General features: G+C 42.9%; 1 protein-coding gene across 5 annotated transcripts in view; it reads left to right on the forward strand.

Annotated features, from left to right (window-relative positions):
- dmxl2 (Dmx-like 2) overlaps positions 1–19,513 on the forward strand; it is a 40,418-nt gene that overhangs the window by 1,197 nt on the left and 19,708 nt on the right. For 3 of the 5 annotated variants that reach the window (XM_061751829.1, XM_061751793.1, XM_061751820.1), the window contains exons 2-29: positions 6,689–6,814; positions 7,262–7,333; positions 7,466–7,544; positions 7,797–7,941; positions 8,328–8,394; positions 8,480–8,652; positions 8,731–8,911; positions 8,996–9,176; positions 9,321–9,539; positions 9,636–9,907; positions 10,321–10,590; positions 10,785–11,014; positions 11,092–11,294; positions 11,556–11,677; positions 11,970–12,059; positions 12,187–12,295; positions 12,403–12,525; positions 12,675–12,902; positions 13,115–13,401; positions 14,045–14,211; positions 14,298–14,949; positions 16,596–16,928; positions 17,010–17,129; positions 17,363–17,498; positions 18,247–18,357; positions 18,470–18,639; positions 19,031–19,128; positions 19,210–19,375. In XM_061751829.1, the coding sequence (XP_061607813.1) occupies positions 6,689–6,814; positions 7,262–7,333; positions 7,466–7,544; positions 7,797–7,941; positions 8,328–8,394; positions 8,480–8,652; positions 8,731–8,911; positions 8,996–9,176; positions 9,321–9,539; positions 9,636–9,907; positions 10,321–10,590; positions 10,785–11,014; positions 11,092–11,294; positions 11,556–11,677; positions 11,970–12,059; positions 12,187–12,295; positions 12,403–12,525; positions 12,675–12,902; positions 13,115–13,401; positions 14,045–14,211; positions 14,298–14,949; positions 16,596–16,928; positions 17,010–17,129; positions 17,363–17,498; positions 18,247–18,357; positions 18,470–18,639; positions 19,031–19,128; positions 19,210–19,375 (5,130 nt within the window). The remainder of the gene's footprint in view (positions 1–6,688; positions 6,815–7,261; positions 7,334–7,465; positions 7,545–7,796; positions 7,942–8,327; positions 8,395–8,479; positions 8,653–8,730; positions 8,912–8,995; positions 9,177–9,320; positions 9,540–9,635; positions 9,908–10,320; positions 10,591–10,784; positions 11,015–11,091; positions 11,295–11,555; positions 11,678–11,969; positions 12,060–12,186; positions 12,296–12,402; positions 12,526–12,674; positions 12,903–13,114; positions 13,402–14,044; positions 14,212–14,297; positions 14,950–16,595; positions 16,929–17,009; positions 17,130–17,362; positions 17,499–18,246; positions 18,358–18,469; positions 18,640–19,030; positions 19,129–19,209; positions 19,376–19,513) is intronic. The other 2 variants (XM_061751811.1, XM_061751803.1) reach the window with 2 other exon arrangements.

Consider the following 19,513-nt stretch of genomic DNA (forward strand, 5'->3'; position numbering starts at 1 on the left):
GAGAAAAAAAAAAGGACAAAGATTGATGAGCAGCGCTATTGTTTATTCGATAATTGACTAAAACAAAAATTGCTGACAATAGCAACATGAGAAGATTTCTCATAAATGTCCAAATGTAGAGTCTGGTTGGAATGGCCACTTCAACGTGAGCACAATGCACCAAAAAGTTTGAAAACCGGGTGAGGTTTTGTTAAATTTGTATTTTTTTATTTTTGTCAGAAAAAAATGTCCTTTTTGTGCGATAACGCCTGCCCATAACGCAACAAGACACTACCATTATGAATGACCGAAAATAAACCGTCGAGCCCAAAGACTCCTGGTTGGCCGCTGAATTGGAAAGCCTTTTTAGCAACCGACACACCACGCGACCATCTGGCGATGACACGGCAAACATTCCCATAGAAAATCTGGCTTTAAAAAAAAAAAAAAAAAGCGTTCAATTTAGAGTCAAATAGTGTAACTTCCTTATTTCTCAACATATCTCCTCAACCCGTCTGTTTTGTCTGATACTCGATAACTCGAGGAACCCCTTCACCGATTGGCTGTCAAGTTTCAGTTAAAAATATTCACTAGTAAGCTCGTATGGGCTGAAATTGTGAGGAGGGTCCTCCAAGTGGACATGTCAAAATATCTGCGACATTTCAAACGGCGTCACCTGGCTTAGAAACTCCACTTAAATAGCGTCAATGGAACATTATTCACGAGACGAGCAGTGTGGTCAGTAGAATAAGTCAGAATCTTTTTTGGAAGGAAATAAAAAAAAAAAAACTAAACGCTTTGAGGCGTATCTGGCGGCGCAAAGCCAAACTATTTTTTTTTGTCATCGTTTCAGCAGTGTCAGAAGATTAACATTTTATACAACTTGGGGGCTATACATATTCTTTGTCTTGATGTCTGGCAGCTTGACAACATTTCTCTCTGCCTCACCCAGACAGGTCCAAGACAACCGGTCAATATTGCATTTTATGTAGCACGACACCAATACAGCCAATAGTATTACAGTTGCCGTCGTGATGGCAAATAGTGTGGAATAGTCCACTCTTAATCCCTTCCAATTATGTTTCACATTTTCCTCAAGTGGACCATTTGAAATAAACCAAAAAGAGACTGGTGCAAAGCAAAATGGTTTTGTTCAGCTTGTTTTTAAAGCAAATGATAATGGTGATGATAGTATTGTTTTTTGTTTTTTTTTGATACGACAGTAGTTTATTTCCTCTGAGACAGCGTCCTCTAAATCTTCAGTTTTTCTTGGCAGCCTTTTGTGAAACTGTCTGTCTATACCTGATTTGTATTTTTTTTTTTTTTTTTAAACTTTCCCGAACATTTTGCGGTAGAAGCTGCATTGCAGGGGCTTTAGTAAACATTTTAGAAGCTTTTTGTACAATGACTGTTTGCTTCGAAAGTGTTGTGACTGTCCTAATAAAGTTTAAGGCAAGTGCAGTCGCTGCCAAATGTGTACTTTTTCACTTTGTATGCCTTTTTTTCCAGACTTCGGCTGCTGCTTGTAGTTTGTTGGGGTGTTGTATTTTAGCCTGACTCGTTTCTGTTTGAGCTTGAAAATATAGAGAACTTGTCCTCATGTTGATCTCAGATGGAGGCTGTGAATGCATGCGAGCTTTGCTCTCAGGCTCGTATCTGCTCAACAATGTAGAGCAGAGCTAACTCTGAAGCAAAAGTCGTGCACGTTGCCCCGAGGCCCAAGTTTCTGCACTTGGTGTTTTCCCTTTGTGTCCGAGAGGATGTCTGAAGAACACTAGACAATCTGTCCAGTGTGTTTTCACTCACGCTGATCCCAGGGCCAGACCCCTGGAATACACACACAACACATGCAAGCATAAAAGCTGTTTATTTCCGACTAAAACAGATGAAATGTTGTTATTTTCCAAACCTACAATCATGACTGAAATAACTTGAAACTGATAAGACTGGAATTTGCTGAAGTGCATATTGACAAGCCACAATGCTTCTGGGAGGGACAGTGTTCTCGTGACAATTGTGGTTTTTGAAAAAGTTTGCTTGTTCCGTGTGTGCAAAGAAAAAAATACTGTACGTATCGGTACCTTGAAACAAACAACAGGCTCAGTTATGTTCTGGGGTTGTTTTTAAAGCCAGCACAGGGTGTGTAGAACCTGTGTGGGACCAAGGCACTTTGGAGTGAAATGTGCTGGCCAGTGTCAGAACATGCAATCTGGAAAAGGCATCCTTAAGACCTGAGGAGGTTGGAGCACTTTGCTCATCAATCATGGGCCAGGTATTTACCTGTCGAGACCTGCTCAAAGCCTGATTGAGATTGATTTGATTAATCATTGTGGGGTTTTCTTTCATTAACACAGGGGTCCCAATTGTTTTGTCCACATGTGTACACAACAACACTGCTCGCGAGCCTGAAATTGGGTCTCAAAGCAAATTTTTGGTGATGGTTTCCATGTAAAACAGTCATGTGAAAAAGGATTTTGCGGTATTTGCAGAGCAAAGCTGAGTTGCATTAGTTACATCATGTGTAAGGGAAGGGTGTGCTAAATTGCGGTTTTAGATAAAACTCTGAAGGACAAACAGTGGTGTGCATGCTCTGTTGCTATACTTACATTGTATTAACAATGAATGAAGGCTAATGTTTGTTGTACGGCACGCTTAGAGGAGCATGGATGTAAACAAGATGGCAGACAATGACCATACAATGACCATATGAGCTATGTCAGAGTATTTCTTGGACTGGTGTCACAAACAGTGCGTGAAATGCGGCGAGAGTGGCGGTAGGTTAAATTGTGGCTGCTTCACCATTACAACACACCTGTTCACAATGCTCCGAGCATCTGACGGCTCCTGGCCGAGAAGAACATCGCCGTGCTGGTGCAACCTCCCCACTCACCCGACCTGGATCCGTGGGAGCAGGGTCATCAAGTAGTCCAGTTTTAAGCCATAAACGACGTCAAGATGACCGTGACGACCGCGCTGTGAAGGATCTCGAAGACGCGTGATGCCTACATGACAGCCTGACAGAGAGTGCATTCATTAGACTTCAGGGGGATTACGTCCTAGGGGAAAACTTTTAGTTTGAATTTGAAAAATATCTTTTCTGACACCAGTCCTAGAACCTTTCTGACATATTCCATATTTGCTCATTGGTTAGTGAGCACAGTGGGCAATTTGCTTTATAAGCAGTCCAGAAAATGGATGGATGGATGGGTGTTCTGAAGCAATGGACTTTTCACTTTGAACAATAATACTTCATCCGCAGAGTTAGTTAATGATATACTGTAGAAGTCGCCCTTGCTGGCAAAGGTTAAATTGTAAATGTTTGGACAAAGTTGATATTAGTTAGAGCACTGTCTGGTGTTGTTTGAAACTGAATATGCACAGTAGTCCATCACACTTCTTACAGAAGCCACACTGCAGATGCAGATGATACTGTTATAAGGCAGATTACAGCGTGAAGATAAATTGTGGGGTCGAAGTATATTTCTGGCATGTAAGCCATCTAAACACTCGAGTTCTGTCTTAGCTGAAAATGTTTAATTTGGGATTTCAAAATATTGTCCGCTCAGGCTTTTGACTGCTGCAGCCGAGCTCGTGCAAGAAAGCGATGGGAGCGGCAGCAGCAGAACATGTCTGCATGATTGAGTTAGGCACTGGGGATGGGAGGCACCAGATGGAAGAATTACAGAAGTGATCTCTCACTCTCTTCCTCTTATCTACTCTGTGCATGACTATGTTCACACGTCTATAAAAAAAAAAGAAAAAAAAGAAAAGCACACTTTGTAATGCATTCCTCTCCCTTCAGGGTTTGAGTTCATTCAGAATTGCCATTAAAAGATGCTGTTTGGAAACAAAGATGTCTGCACATCTCGTTGGTAATATAAAAACGCTCCAATGACAAAGCGACATGTCCTCCAGGAAACTCAAATTTTCTCTGTTGTGAAATTACACTGGCGTTTTCCAGAATTGAGCAAGGCCAAACATTTCAACTGGAGCCCATTAGAAATCACCCATTTTGAGACATTTCGTAAAGTTCGATAAATGTTCTGTTTTGTGATTTCACACGCATCATCTTCTCTGCTCATCCTACGAGCAGTTAGTGTCAATAGTACTGCACTACAAAAAGTTAATACCCATCCACAGTCAGCTACATTCTCGGGGTAAACACTGACAAGACTGACGAGGTGGAATGTTGCATTCAACAGTTCAGCAGAAGTAAAGCTGACAACGCCTGTGTGCTGATTTGGATCAATTCAAAAAGTCAGCTAACTCCCTAGTTGCATTTAAGTTGGCCTAATAAATCCATCCATGCAAGCAATTTAAGTAAACTATCTTTGCAAAGAAATATTATACATGCATTAATTCGTATTTTAACCACAGTATTTGGTAAAATCCCACCAAAAGTTGCATATTATTTTGAAGTCCAAAGAATGCAAAGTACAAACCATAACCAGCCACCCGTGTGTACTGTGTAAAAGTCGTAGGCCACCATTAGGTTTTTCGGGGAGCAATGCTATCATGACAATGGATAACCAAACCATGTCACTCATGCAATACATTCTGCCAAGCCTGTATTATTAACAAACAAACATAAAACTGAGACTTGTATTTGTCTATGTCCATCTGTTCATGAGTTTGCAGGCTATTTCCGGCTTTATGGAAGATGACAGACGGCATGTGATTCTGCAGCGTGGACAGTTCGATTTGATCATAATAATTTCGATTTGTATGGCGCCTTGCCATAGTGACGCAAATATTGAAAATACATCTGTCCAGATCCTCACCAAAATGTCATGGGTTCATCCTTGGCCCTTGTACAAGTTTTGTTCATATTCCTTTTGTATTTGTAGCCCAATCCTGCTGATTTTATTAGTCCTATTTCCTGTTGTTTATATTATAGTGCATTTCCTATCGAAATGACTCTCATGAAAAAGGTGATTAAAACAGCACAACTAGCCTAAGAAAGCCATTTGCGCAGTCCTGTATACTGTAGTTGGAGTACTGTGATATTAATGGTTGTGTTCCCTTATTCTGTGATACTGATCGCCACAGTATACTGTCAGCACTAAATTTGATACCAGAGGTGATAAGTGGTCTATTTTTACACTCCTTGCTATTGATCGAAATGTTACAAAAGAACTAGACTGTTGTCAATGACGGCTATATTTCTAAATGTATATTTTAATTGAGTCATTGTTAACCGTGTCATACATCAGTATTGTGCTCCCATAACTAACTAACTAACCGTCCCTGTTTGCACAGCTTTTGCTCAGGGGCCTTGTTCGTTATGTGTGAGACGAACTAGTGCATGTAGATGATGAAAGAGAAACCGGACACACAAACCAAATGAACAAAGAGGTGATGAGAGACTCCACTCCATGATGGCTGCACTCATGTTTACTTGTCTATGGCTAGGTCTAAATTACTCGCTCTCATTGAGAGTTAAAGGGACTCTCCATCACATACACAGCAGCCTCAGACAGTGCGTGACGGTGACCGCGTTTTAATTCTAAGTCGTAATGTACTGCAGCAGATGCAGCAGGGGACTAGTAAAGCGCAGACTGCAGTTTTCCTTTTACTTGCCTCTCACATACAGCGTGCAGAGTGTCATCTTGCTTCAACCATCAGGGCCGTAACCGCTACGATGAGTTTGTTTTAGAGTGGTGACTGTAAAGCGTCCCCCATTGTGTGACTCAGTGGTTCCCAGCCTCTCCTCCTGTTCTCCTGAATAATGAAAGACGCTAGCTGCCATTCTGAAGCTGCTGTTGCTCTGAGGCCAGTTTACCCTGCTGTCAAATTTGAACACAAATATGACCATTGAGGATTTGGCAATAAGCATGTTTCATCTGTTATGAAATAGAATAGTTCAAGCTCTCATTATCCTTTTTTTTTCATGATGATGATAATAATAATAATAATGCTGTTTTTGTGTTCAAGTCAAAGCAACAAAAGTACTACTTTAGCTCCAACTGATTTAAACTTGGTGTTCCATCCATCCATCCATTTTCTACCCTTTATCCGAGGTCGGGTCACGGGGGCAGTAGCTTCGTTCCAGCCGCTTCACACTCGGCTGCGAAAAGCTCCAGTGAGAGTTGGAGGTCACGGCTTGATGAAGCAAACAGAACCACATCATCTGCAATACTGAGGCCACCAAACCGGAACCCCTCTTCGCCTCGGCTGCACCTTGAAATTCTGACCCGTGTAGAGCTGGTCCACTGTTCCACGACCAGGACAGAAACCACACTGCTCCTCCTGAATCTGAGATTCGACTTCCCGACGGACCCTCCTCTCCAGCACCCCTGAATAGACCTTGCCAGGGAGGCTGAGGAGTGTGATCCCCCTGTAGTTGGAACACACCCTCTCCTCCCGGTGGGACGTGCGCAGAACACCTCACCGTGGAGGCGTCCGGGAGGCATCCGAATTTGATGCCCCAGCCAGCTCATCTGGCTCCTCTCGATGTGGAGGAGCAGCGGCTCTACTCTGAGATCCTCCCGGATGACCGAGCTTCTTACCCTATGTAACATGGGCTCGTTATTGTCTACATGGTGTTAAGGCTTTATGGTCCTCTCTGTTTTAAGTGCCTTACTTTTGTATTGTATATTTGGTATCGAAACCAATCCATTTTCTGCACCTACAGTTCTTTATTACTTGTTTGTATTTTGCAAACCATTTTGTAAAGGCTCGTTTTAACTGGAGACCTTTTCATTTTCAGTCCTATGGCTCAGGTTGTGACGTGGTGATCTTGGCTAGTGACTTCGAGTGTGTGCAGATAATCCCAGGAGCTCAGAATGGGAACATTCAGGTGGGCTGTGTGGAGTGCTCCCATCAGCTTGGCAGGGTAAGTGTTGACCTCACTCACACTCCTACACATTTTTTGTTGTTGTTTTATTTTTTTTATTTTGGGGGGGGCTTTGTCTGCAGTCATGGTGTTCTAGAACCGCATTGCACTTGTGAAGTGTGTAAGCAGTTAAAGTTCTTTGCATGTTCAACTTTGTTGGCCGAAACACTGAAAATGTAGCCAGTTCTTAAAAGGCAACAGAAAGAAAGAAAATGACTGGAAGTTACTGCAGCTGTTCTTTATTATTATTGATTATTATTTCAGTATACACTCTTGATACATAGAGGGATAATCTTTTGGAACTCTGCAAGATGTTGCCAAGCATAGCATTATACAAATTTTACTCATTTTCTCTTTGTTGCGTGTTTGTGTGTGTGTGTGTGACTTTTTGAAAACTGATCATTTTTACAATAATTCGTAATGGCTTTAAATGATGCTTATTTGTAGATTGCTGCCTCCTACGGAAACACAGTCTGCGTCTTTGAACCTCTCTCTACCAACCCAAATAAACGCCACAAGGTAGGCATATAAATAGTTGTTTAATAAAAAGTAGTTGTTTACAGAAAAATCTAATATGATGAAGTGGGTGAGGGAGCCAATAACAATGCATGGTGTGTGTGTATGTGTGTGTTGCTCTCCTGCCACTAACAGCAGCTTAACTATCAGTGGCAAAAGACAGGGCAGTTCTTCCTTGATGCCATCACCTACAACCTGGCCTGGGACCCACAGGGTACGCCTATGCTTTCTGTGTAATTAAATCAACGCGTTAATGGTTTTTCCCCCTCAAACATGGACTAAAATAATCCTTATAATATAAAATAATAATACACCGCTTGTACCCCCTTACTTAGCGCCTTCGTTTGGCCAGAAGGACATGCGCAATTGTGTATTATCTAACCCCCATAATACACACGGTGTTCCGTGCTCTTTAGTAATAAACTTGGGCCGTGAGATGTGTCACCTAGTGCCATTGTTTCCTCAGGGAACCGTATCCTAGCAGCGACCGAGCGCCTCCAGCTGTGGGCTCCACCGCTGGCAGACGCCCTAATCGAGGAGGAGGATGGCCAGGCGACTGAGGACAAGCCCCATCCCGTTCTTAATGACTGGAATTGTGTCTGGCAGTGCAAGTGTGTCTTGTTCATGCATATTTGATGTGACTGATGGGGGGAAATGTACCCTTTCTTCATCGCGATTTGCAGAAAACCCCAAATCTAGTTGGAATTGTTAAAAAATGAGAAAACGCTAATGAAGTCTTGTGTTTTCTACTAATGATGACCATATAACCAAATGCATTTGCGAAATCCTTCAAATTGATCATGTGTTCACTGCTCATCATATGAATTTTAATTGAACTAACTGAAAGCAGTCATTTTCATCTGATGACAAACATGCATGATCAGTAAAACCACGAGAACAGGGAAGTGAAAGTGCCAACAACAACACAGCCTTGCAAATTGGCAGCTGACTTGGATGCCGTCTTTCCTGCTAATGCCGGTGTTTGTGCACCCCACAGGACTGCTGCATCTGTGCACGTTGCCAAGTGGTCCCCTGATGGAGAGTACTTCGCAACAGTTGGAAAGGTGGGCCAAAAAATACCGTGACTTTGCAGAACAAAAGGACACAATATCTTTTTTTTCACGCGTGCCCATGTTTATGTGCATGCAGGATGACTGTTTACTCAAAGTGTGGTATCCCACCACGGGCTGGCGTTCTGCAGTGGTAGCCCAGGACCCTTCAGATAAGAAACCACCCGCTGTTCAATTCTCGTTTGTTTACCTGGCCCATCCCCGCTCGGTCACCGGTATATCTTGGAGGAAGACCAGCAAGTACATGCCAAAGTAAGAGAAAAAGACACATTTAGAAAATGAAGTACTGTAATTCCTAATTGTCAAGTGCATTCTTCATGTTTCTTTCAGGGGTTCCGTGTGCGATGTTTTGCTGACATCCTGTGAGGATGGCGTGTGTAGGCTGTGGTCTGAGACCCTCCTTCCTGAGGACAGCTTGCTTGGGGGGCAAATATCGGAGAACACACACTCTTTTAGCTCCAGTTTGCCAGGCTTGGCAGGCAATAAGGACAAGATCCAGCATGCTTTGGAGGTAACAAAATAGGCTAGTGTATAAGAAGAGAAAGCCGACATTTAAATCTTTGCTATTTTATAAGATTTTGCTTTGTTTGAACAGTCTATTCACCACCTAAAGCATCTGCGTCGGGGAAGACGACGATCATCTGCTTTGGTAGCTCACAGTGAGCTGCTCCCCTCTCAGCTTGGCACACAGGACGCGCACACTCACCGCCACATTGCTCATCATGCCAACGCCTTGTGTCACTTCCACATCTCAGCCAGTATTAATCCCAACACAGGTAGCGTTTTCTCTCGTCTTCACCTTAAATCCATTTATAGGTCTATTCGTTACAGCATGTGCCGTTATTTGTATTGATTTATTTTGCTTGTCTCAATGATTGAGCTGTCTCTGCTTCCTCTTTATTCCTTGTTTCCCCTCTCAGACATCCCATCAATGCTGGCAGACTCTGCACTCTTCAACGCAGATGATGGCACCGGGGCGGGAGGATTTGTGGTTCACTGGCTCAATAATAAAGACCTGAGCTTCACCTGCTCCATGGATCTTTTCATGCTACAGCTCCGCAAATTCTCTGAACAGCAGCTAGACCATGCAACAGAAGACCCCCTGGACCCCGAAGGATCCCCTTTGAAGTTTGACTATGGTATGACCTCAGTCCGGTGGACATCCTCTTATGACGCAAATTCAATGCATGTTTAGCTCAAGCACATGACTAAGCACATTTTCTTTGGCTTTTTAGACCTGGATGAGATGTCTGAAAAAGCCTCATCTGAGCTTGGAGAGGAAGGTGAGCCGGTGGAGCAGGGAAGCACAAAGGCATCCTCGCCAGGATCCAGCTCGAGCTTGCCTTTGCCCTCAATGCTGCTAGAGAGGAAGCTGGAGATTCTAATCACAGAGTGGAATAAGAGTCCTGACATGCTGTTCACCATCCACCCGACCGACGGCTCTTTCCTTGTTTGGCATATAAAGTACTTGGATGAATTCAACCAGGGCATCTTCAGACAGGTTCAGGTAATCACAGCATTAATGATATGATATGAAAACATTGCAGTGTCCTGCTTGTGTTGTCGCACAAATATAAGTGAATAGTATTTTCCCCTAAATATTAGCTTGCCTGCTTTAAGTAATGATTGCCGTGTCACATGCTCATTGAGGCATACGCTTACTGGTGATTAGAGTGCGTCATATTGCCTCTCTTGGGAAGTTAAATAAGTATGTCATTTCTCAGTGTGTAGTATAATACAAATATCTCTGTACATCGTACAGTGTACATTTAAATTAAATTGGATTATCTTTTTAAAGGCAGATGTATGATACAGCTCTTGCTTAGGCTCTCATTCGAGATGATCAAGTATAGACAGTATAATATAATGGCCGGTGAGCAATTATTATTCTTTGTGGTTTTCTTCAAAATTTCGCCACAGGTGTCCTTTTCCTCCCGTATCCCAGTGGCATTTCCTACAGGTGATGCCAACTCTCTGAGTAAAAACATCCTGATGTATGCCTGTACGTTGACCGAGAGGGAGAGTTCCAGGGCAGGCGAGCAGGGGAGGATGGTTCAAGATGTCTCTCACTCTGCCTCAGCCTCGACTGGCCTTGGTTCACTCGCCTTGGCCCCTTCTTATAACCCCAATCTTGGCATCAGTCCTGCTGTCATGATGGTCTCAAAGCATGTCGATGGATCGCTTAACCAGGTGTGTGTGAGGGTGTGGGGGGGGGAGATCTCACAACCAACATTTTTGGATCAGAATCGGTGGGAGAAAAAAAAAATGTCCCAAGAATGTTACATTTCACACTAACGGCATTCAATTCCGTAACCTTACTGAATGCATATCTTGAGGTGTGCTTTCATTGTTCCTGCGTAATCTCTTGTTGACTTTGTTTCCAGTGGGCTGTGACATTCGCCGAGCGCTCTGCATTCTCCAATGTATTGACCGTGTCCCACAAATTTCGCTATTGTGGCCACCGTTTCCACCTGAATGACCAAGCCTGTCACACAGTGCTGCCTCTGCTGCTCACGTCCTCACACCATAATGCACTTCTTACACCTCCCTCGGCTCCTGGCAGCATGGATGGAGAACAACCTCCTACCTTTCCCCTTCCAAAGGGACTTCCTAGGTAAGGAGCCAGGAAGAGGCATAATGCACTTGGCAGCACAAGAACCAGAAGAGGTTCTCTCTCTTTTGATTTTTCAGGAAGCAGCTTCGCAATGCAGCAACAAGGACCTTCCATGACCCCAACGCCATCTACAGTGAACTCATCTTGTGGCGAGTGGATCACATTGGACCCCTGTCATGCACTGGAGGCGTCTCTGAACTGGCTCGAATCAACTCTCTGCACACCTCTGCTTTTAGCAATGTTGCTTGGCTACCTTCACTTGTCCCCAGCTCTGTACTAGGTAAACATAGCAAAGATGTTTACAATATTTCAAGATAACGTCAATGTTAACAAAAATAATAATAAATCAATATTTTGTTTTACGTATTCATGCATTTGGTATTTATGAGTGCACAATATCTAGCATTCAAATAATCAAAGTCCTACAATATACAGTCCCCTGTATCATCTAAAAGGAAATAAACATATTGTCTTGATATATTCTACAGCCTTATAAAACACTCTTTTAATTTACTGTCTATCTATGTTTTTTGCCCTTCAGGAACGTACTGTAATAGTGCCAGTGCCTGCTTTGTGGCATCAGATGGTAAGAACCTTCGTCTCTATCAAGCTGTGGTGGATGCCAGAAAGCTACTAGATGAACTGTCAGATCCGGAAACATCTGTGAGTGGACACTTACACACACACACACACACACACATACACGCTCACACACAGATGCCACGTGCGATGTGATAATCATAATAACTTGTCACATTTTTCCTATGCTTGAATTTGTGGACTAACTTATAGGGTGTTGTGTGTCAAGTTTGAAACAAAACAAAATAATCCTGTACATGAAATGAACACATTGGAATATCATTTTCACCAAAGCATAGATTAACATAATCAATATATTATACCAAAATATATTTTCCTTTTCACCACTTTTCCTTTTTTTTATGTTATGATTCAGAAACTAGTTGGCGAAGTGTTCAACATTGTCAGCCAGCAGTCCACCGCCAGACCTGGCTGTATCATAGAGCTAGATGTCATTACAAACCAGGTGAAACGTTGCTCTTGCTCTATATTTCACATCTGCCTCCTAAGAAAAAAAAAAAAAAAACCACAGAGCTTGAAATGCTAAAATTGTCTCCACATAATCCTATTTTCTATTTCCATGTGCAACACAGTGTGGTGCCAATACCCAGCTGCTGCATGTCTTCCAAGAGGACTTCATTCTCGGTTACAAACCTCAAAAGGAACCAGACACACACTCAACTGCTTTTCCATCTGGTGAAGGTGCGCTCCTCTATCTGATTAGTATTGAATATCGTAATACTTTCTGCAAATTTGCAAACTAAAGTGCATCTGATTAGAAGACTATATACATAACACGGTTCTCTTAGCAGATTACCAACCTCCTCCATTTTCTGAGAAGTTTTTCCTGGTGGTGATAGAAAAGGATCTCAACAGGAACTCTGTGCTACAAATGTGGCACCTGCACCTCCAGTCTGTCCAGGCCTGCGTTGGTATGAGAGGGGCATCAGATATTTTATTTTAACAAAAGCATTGTCTCGTTTGTCTTGTTATGCTTTTCATGAAAATGTTTATCAGTCGTGGTGCTGCACTGACTGTCAGGTGTAGGCCAGCTTTAATTTAGATTTGTTTTTGTGTCCAGACGACCAGAACCAAGATTCTAGCTTCCAGAGCCAGTTAATGGTTCCCAATCAAGTTGTGAATGCTGACTCATCTCCAGAGACCTCCCCTATCAGGCCTCTTCCCCGCTCAGCCTCCACGGTCAACTTGCAGTCAGCCAGCAAACTCATCCTCAGTTCCAAACTGGTGTACAGCAAGCGACTAGACCTGCCCCACGGGGTAGAGGTGACCAGAGCCACACCGTCTGCTGGTCAGCTTGAGTATTATCCTTGCACACAAATCCACAATATCTTGTTTTTTGCACCAATTAAAATAATGAAATTGCAAATCAGTGTTTGGCTAGTAATCATTTTGTTAATTTACCGCTTTTGTAAATGATTTACATGTCGAGATAATGTGGAGAGGCACTTCATGTAACTATGATTAATTACTGTTTTTCTCATTCTTTCCTCCTTATAATAGGCCATCTTAGTTCCTCCTCTATCTACCCTGTGTGCCTGGCTCCGTATCTGATTGTGACTACCTGCTCTGACTCTCGAGTGCGGTTCTGGCGCTGTGCCGTAGAGGGTGATCATGGAGATAGTGACGGTGACCAGGACAAGCGGATGTACCGCTGGGAGCCGTGGGCTCTAATGAACGAGGAGGAAGACAACAACAGCGCTGTGTTTGTGTCGGGGAGGCCTGTGGCCGTGTCGTGCTCCTACATTGGTAGGCTGGCTGTGGCTTTTAAACAGCCACGTCAAGGACGGGTAAATGTTCCCTTTCGAATCAATTGTTGCCTGTAGATGCAATTGCAATACTAACCCAAATGCGGTAAAGCCCTATAACCTAAATCAAGTAGATGATGGTTCCATTTATTCTGGTATAAATACTTTTTTCAGTAAAATAGTCATCAAACCATACGTACTACATGCATATCGTCGCTGTCGGGTGGAATCCTCGTATATCCAAAATAAATACTTTTCAGGAAATCAATAAGACTCCATCAAACGTAACTTTTCGCTCATTATTGTCTTGAAAAAAACATCCAGATATTCAATCTTGAGGCGACATAATGCCACACAGCTCCCCCAGAGTGAGAAACAGGCTTAGGTTTTACAAAAGAGTTAATGGATCTGTTCTCAAGTTATTTTCAACACTTTAAATCGGTTAATAAGGCGTAAAAATAACAGGCGACGTGGGGACAGACCAATAGATTCGATTTGTGAAAAAATATTGAATTGACTCTATTTTCCGCCCAACAGCGAAAATATATATTGTAGCATTGAAATAATACAATAGCGTTTCATTAAAAAGACAGAAGAAATATGGGGACCTAATATATAATACAACATTGATTCTTTTTTTTAATCATTTGGGGTGCATTTTCTTATTATTTTATTTTTGCAACAGATTTCTGGAAAAGAGTTCTCCATGCACGTGTCTATATATGAGTGTGAATCAACTGGTGGTTCAGAGTGGGTTTTGGAGCAAACGCTGCACTTGGAAGAGTTTAACAGACCCTCGTCAACCTTGGACCCAAGAGTCAGCGTGGACTCCAACCTCTTTGTTTACAGCCGGTCAGAAGGGCACTGCCTATTTCAGTTAGCGGCTGTACTGCTACCGTTTGTCTCAAATGTTAAAGAACATTTTGTTTCTTTACCAGATCGGACCTTTACATGAGCAGAGACCACAACTCACCCAACATCAAGCATTACGTCCACCTGGATTGGTTGTCAAAAGAAGATGGCTCTCACATCCTTACTGTGGGGGTTGGCTCCAACATTCTCATGTACGGTCGAATCTCTGGCATGGTCAATGAGCAGACAAGCAGCAAAGAGGGTGTGGCTGTCATCACCCTTCCTCTAGGGGGCAGTATCAAACAGGGGATCCGCTCTCGCTGGATCCTACTAAGGGCTGTGGATCTCCTGTCCTCTGTGGATGGCACCCCTTCTCTGCCGGTCTCACTCTCCTGGGTGAGGGATGGCATCTTGGTAGTGGGCATGGACTGTGAGATGCACGTGTATGCCCAGTGGCACCAGGACAAGAAGCCTGGTGAGGGAGAAGAGGGCAACCTGTCATCTGTAGACATTGCTGGAGGTCAAACCACAGCTTCTTCCGCAGTCTTTGAAGGGAGAGCCAGGTCTAAGAGTGTGTTTGAAGGGAGCACCGCAGTGGATGAGGCACTACGTGCCCCGGCAGGACTTGAAGAGGGTGGACTTTTTGAGGCAGCGCACTCCCTCTCGCCAACTCTACCGCAGTATCACCCCACCCAGCTGCTTGAGCTCATGGATTTGGGAAAGGTTCGTCGTGCCAAGGTGAGTCATACTCATCCTTGATTACAGTGGTTCTCAAACCTTTTAGACCAAGTACCGCCTAAAACGAGACTTGGTTCTCCAAGTACCACCATAATGAGCGACATTAAAATACAGTCGCGTAGAGGGACTAAGTGTTCATCAAAAGTAAGTCAGATGTTTTGTTCCGAAAAGGTATAATTGTTATTGTAACCCACTGGAACATTGGGAAGTTTGAATATTACCACTGCATATGAATATGAGAACAAAAAACTAATAACTAATACAAAAATAATAATTCAATAAATATTTTTTGTTCACCTAAAAGTTCAAAATTGCACCGCAATTGTGAAATAATGTTCATTCATAATTGCATGTTGTGATCGTCACAGAGAACGCTGTCCAGCTTTAACAAAATAGCAACCCTAGCATTGCTAAACTAGCAGTTAGGACGGTAAGCCTTTTAAACCTGTAAAACCTTTCAAACGTAAATCATCAAGTATGTGTAAGCGGCCAATTTATAGTATTACCTATGTTTGTGTTTATTTCTATTCTTTCACTATTTTTTTTGTGTACTGGTATTTGCTGATATTTTCAATTAATGTTACTGTATCACAATTGTTACAGTACTGTATACAACCCCAATTCCAATGAAGTTGGGACGTTGTGTTAAACAGAATACAATGATTTACAAATCATGTTCAACCTATATTTAATTGAATACACCACAAAGACAAGATATTTCATGTTCAATCTGATAAACTTCATTGTTTTTAGCAAACAATCATTAACTTGGAATTTTATGGCTGCTTTTCAAAAAAGCTGGGACAGGTGGCAAAAAAGACTGCGAAAGTTGAGGAATGCTCATCAAACACCTGTTTGGAACATCCCACAGGTGAACAGGCTCATTGGGAACAGGTGGTTGCCATGATTGGGTAGAAAAGCAGCTTCCCTGAATTGCTCAGACATTCACAAGCAATGATGGGGCGAGGTTCACCTCTTTGTGAACAAGTGCGTGAGAAAATAGTCCAGCAGTTTAAGGACAATGTTCCTCAACGTACAATTGCAAGGAATTTAGGCATTTCACCATCCACGGTCCATACTAACATCAAAAGGTTCAGAGAATCTGGAGAAATCACTGCATGTAAGCGTCAGGGCCGAAAACACACATTGAATGCCCGTGACCTTCGATCCCTCAGGCGGCACTGCATCAAAAACCAATGTCAGTGAGTACAGTTCGGCGCTACATCTGTAAGTGTAACTTGAAACTCTACTATGCAAAGCAAAAGCCCTTCATCAAAAACACCCAGAAACGCCGCCGGCTTCTCTGGCCCCGAGCTCATCTAAGATGGACCGATGCAAAGTGGAAAAGTGTTCTGTGGTCCGACGAGTCCACATTTCAAATTGTTTTGGGAAATTGTGGCCGTCGTGTCCTCCGGGCCAAAGAGGAAAAGGACCATCCGGACTGTTATGGACGCAAAGTTCAAAAGCCAGCGATGCGATTCAAACTCACTTCTTTGAAGTTAAATACAACGGAACTGTACTTGACAAGTGTATTACAACAGAGAGCCCGTCTACCACTAATGCTACTTGTACCACACTTTGAGAACCACTGTGTCAGTGTATTTCACTCAAATATGCTGTATACATTTGAAAAATCTTTCTGTCAGGCCATCCTCGCTCATTTGGTGAAGTGTATCGCTGGCGAGGTCGCTGTTGTGAGGGATGTGGAGGCCGGTGAGGGCGGAGCCAGGAGGCATCTGTCCCGAACCATCAGTGTGACTGGCAGCACGGCAAAAGACACCATTGTGGCCGGTCGTGACGGAGGGAGAGATTATACCGAAATCAACTCCATCCCCCCGCTGCCTCTCTATGCGCTGATGTTGGCTGATGAAGATACTACTACCTTCAAGGGGACAGAGGAAGCTGTCAAAGGACCCAAAGTGGCCAATGGTGAGGCAGGGCACCTGTCTACTGAAGACCAGTACGCTGACCTCTTCCAGGTTTGTACACGACGTAGTAGAACATGGTTTGTAATTCAAGATGTTGGCTGATTCCTTTCATATTCTTCACCGTGTTAACAGGTGCCAACAGTCACCACAGATGACTTTGTGAACTTCGCCACTGACAAACCAGAGAAGAAGTCTCGCGTTATCAACCTCTCGCAATACGGTCCTGCCTACTTTGGACCAGAGCATGCACAGGTATTAAGAAGCTGAGCTCACTTCAGACTGGGAAATTGAGCTCATTATGTCGACAATTTTTCTTTTTCATTACCTACTTTTTTTAATGTGCAGAAATTGAGGGGAGTTTAAATGCTTTAATGGTTAACGACATCATCAGAGTTACTTATTAGAAATAGTGTGATAAGATGGTGATAACCTCAAGCGTCATCACGACACATCCTTCACTCCCACATACCTTGGGTCTTGTCTAGGTGTTGTCCAGTCACCTTATGCACTCCAGCCTCCCCGGACTAACCCGACTTGAGCAGATGTTCTTGGTGGCCCTGGCTGACACGGTGGCAACCACAAGCGCTGAGGTCACCAGTTCCACTGACCAACAATACACAGGTCAGAAATAGTGTCAATTGGCTGACATTATTGCTGTACACCATGGAGTACAAAACATATAATTGTGGTTATGTAATGTTTAGCTGGTGCAATGTTTTATATTTAGATAAAGGCAATGTAGACCACAAAATGTGGTCAGGCACTTTGCAGCATTATCCAAATGTCCTTGAGAACTAATTTCCCCAGGACTTGAATGGTCATTGTTGCGACCGTCCGTACTGACTTGTGGAGAGAAAAACATTGTCCAATGTCCACGTGTTACCTGAAAAATACGTTCCGTTTTTCCAATAGTTACACATATTTCTTAGTAGCTAGGTTGTATTTTGACACAACGTAATACCCTTGGTAAGAGATCATACTTTCCATTTTGTATGATTTCTCTTGATTGTGTGTTCCTGAACATAGGTAATCTACAGCCATCAAATCTTTGTGATAAGTAACATTGTTTCTGCTGTTGCAGCTCTATGTAAACAGACAGCACTTTATCATTGTCTTTTTCTGTCATTTGGAATCCTGTTTATTTAGTCTTTTGAAGAGAAGACATTAGCAGGTTGTTCCAGCACAGTGAGGCTAAGAAGGTTCAGGGACGAGAAGCAGAGTGACAGGAATGCATGAACTTTAGTGATACTACTAAAGGGCAGGGTTTTTATTTTTTATTTTTATTTTGTATTTTTTTTTTTAATGGGGAGATCTCCTGAGCCAAGCAATAACAATGTCACAAGTTGACAACAACCTTGTGTGTTTGTAGGAGGCGAGGCTCTGGATGAGTGTGGACTGAGGTACCTGCTGGCCATGCGTCTTCATACTTGCCTGCTCACCTCTCTGCCCCCACTTTACCGCATGCAGCTTCTTCACCAGGGTAAAACGCTTTGCTGTTTTATCCAATATAGTCAACTTTCCAGTTCATTTTATCCTGACAGTTTCTTTCATGCCACCATCACTCATCTTGTTGCGCTTTCTATCCTTGTTAGGTCTGTCAACATGCCACTTTGCCTGGGCCTTTCACTCTGAGGCGGAGGAGGAGCTGCTGAATATGATTCCAGCCATGCAGAGAGGTGACCTGCAGTGGTCTGAGCTCCGAGCGGTTGGTGTCGGTTGGTGGATACGTAACATCAACACCTTGCGGAAAATGGTGGAGAAGGTACCGAGGGGTCTGAATTCTAAGAGAAAATGTTACCGAGGGAGAAATGTGCCATTAAAAACCCTTGTGATTTGTTGTCACAAGTCTTAAATATTTTCAGTTAGCTTAAAGAAGTGCTAAAATCCAAAATAACGAGTGGGGAACAGCCCTACAATTTAATTTACTGTTGCACAGAACAGTTTTGAAATTCTTCAAGTCCCTTCTCTGTTGTTTAGCTTCCATGTAAAAGCTAAACAAAATGATTCAAAGTAACACGCTTTCATGTCAAATGTCGTTGTACTTGAAATATGTGAACTCACCCAAACCTCAATGAATTGTATGAGGGACCCAATGTGCTCAATCTTTGAGTTGAATGTGTTATTTATTCATGATTATCTATCCATATTATCAGTTGGGCAAAGCGGCGTTCCAGAGACACAATGACCCTTTAGATGCTGCACTCTTCTACCTGGCCATGAAGAAAAAGGCTGTCCTGTGGGGACTCTTCAGGTGGGTCTTTTCTTTTTAATGAAACAAAAGTACATCTATAGTTGTTGGATTCTTCTTTTGACGTTAACCTGTTTCTCTCAGGTCCCAACATGACGAGAAGATGACTCAGTTCTTCAAGAATAATTTCACCGAAGACCGTTGGCGAAAGGCAGCTCTAAAAAATGCTTTCTCCCTGCTTGGAAAGCAGCGCTTTGAACAGTCGGCCGCCTTCTTCTTGCTGGCTGGATCGCTCAAAGATGCGATAGAGGTGTGAACTACTCCCACATTTTGACACTCAATGAGTAGTTCTAGCCCTATGCATTTGTCATTTCTGAGCAGCAAATTTCACACATATCTATATATGGGTGACTAAAAATAGAGATTGTAAAATAACTGATTATTCTGC

Source organism: Phyllopteryx taeniolatus, chromosome 2, assembly GCF_024500385.1.
Source record: "Phyllopteryx taeniolatus isolate TA_2022b chromosome 2, UOR_Ptae_1.2, whole genome shotgun sequence".
NCBI lineage: Eukaryota > Metazoa > Chordata > Actinopteri > Syngnathiformes > Syngnathidae > Phyllopteryx > Phyllopteryx taeniolatus.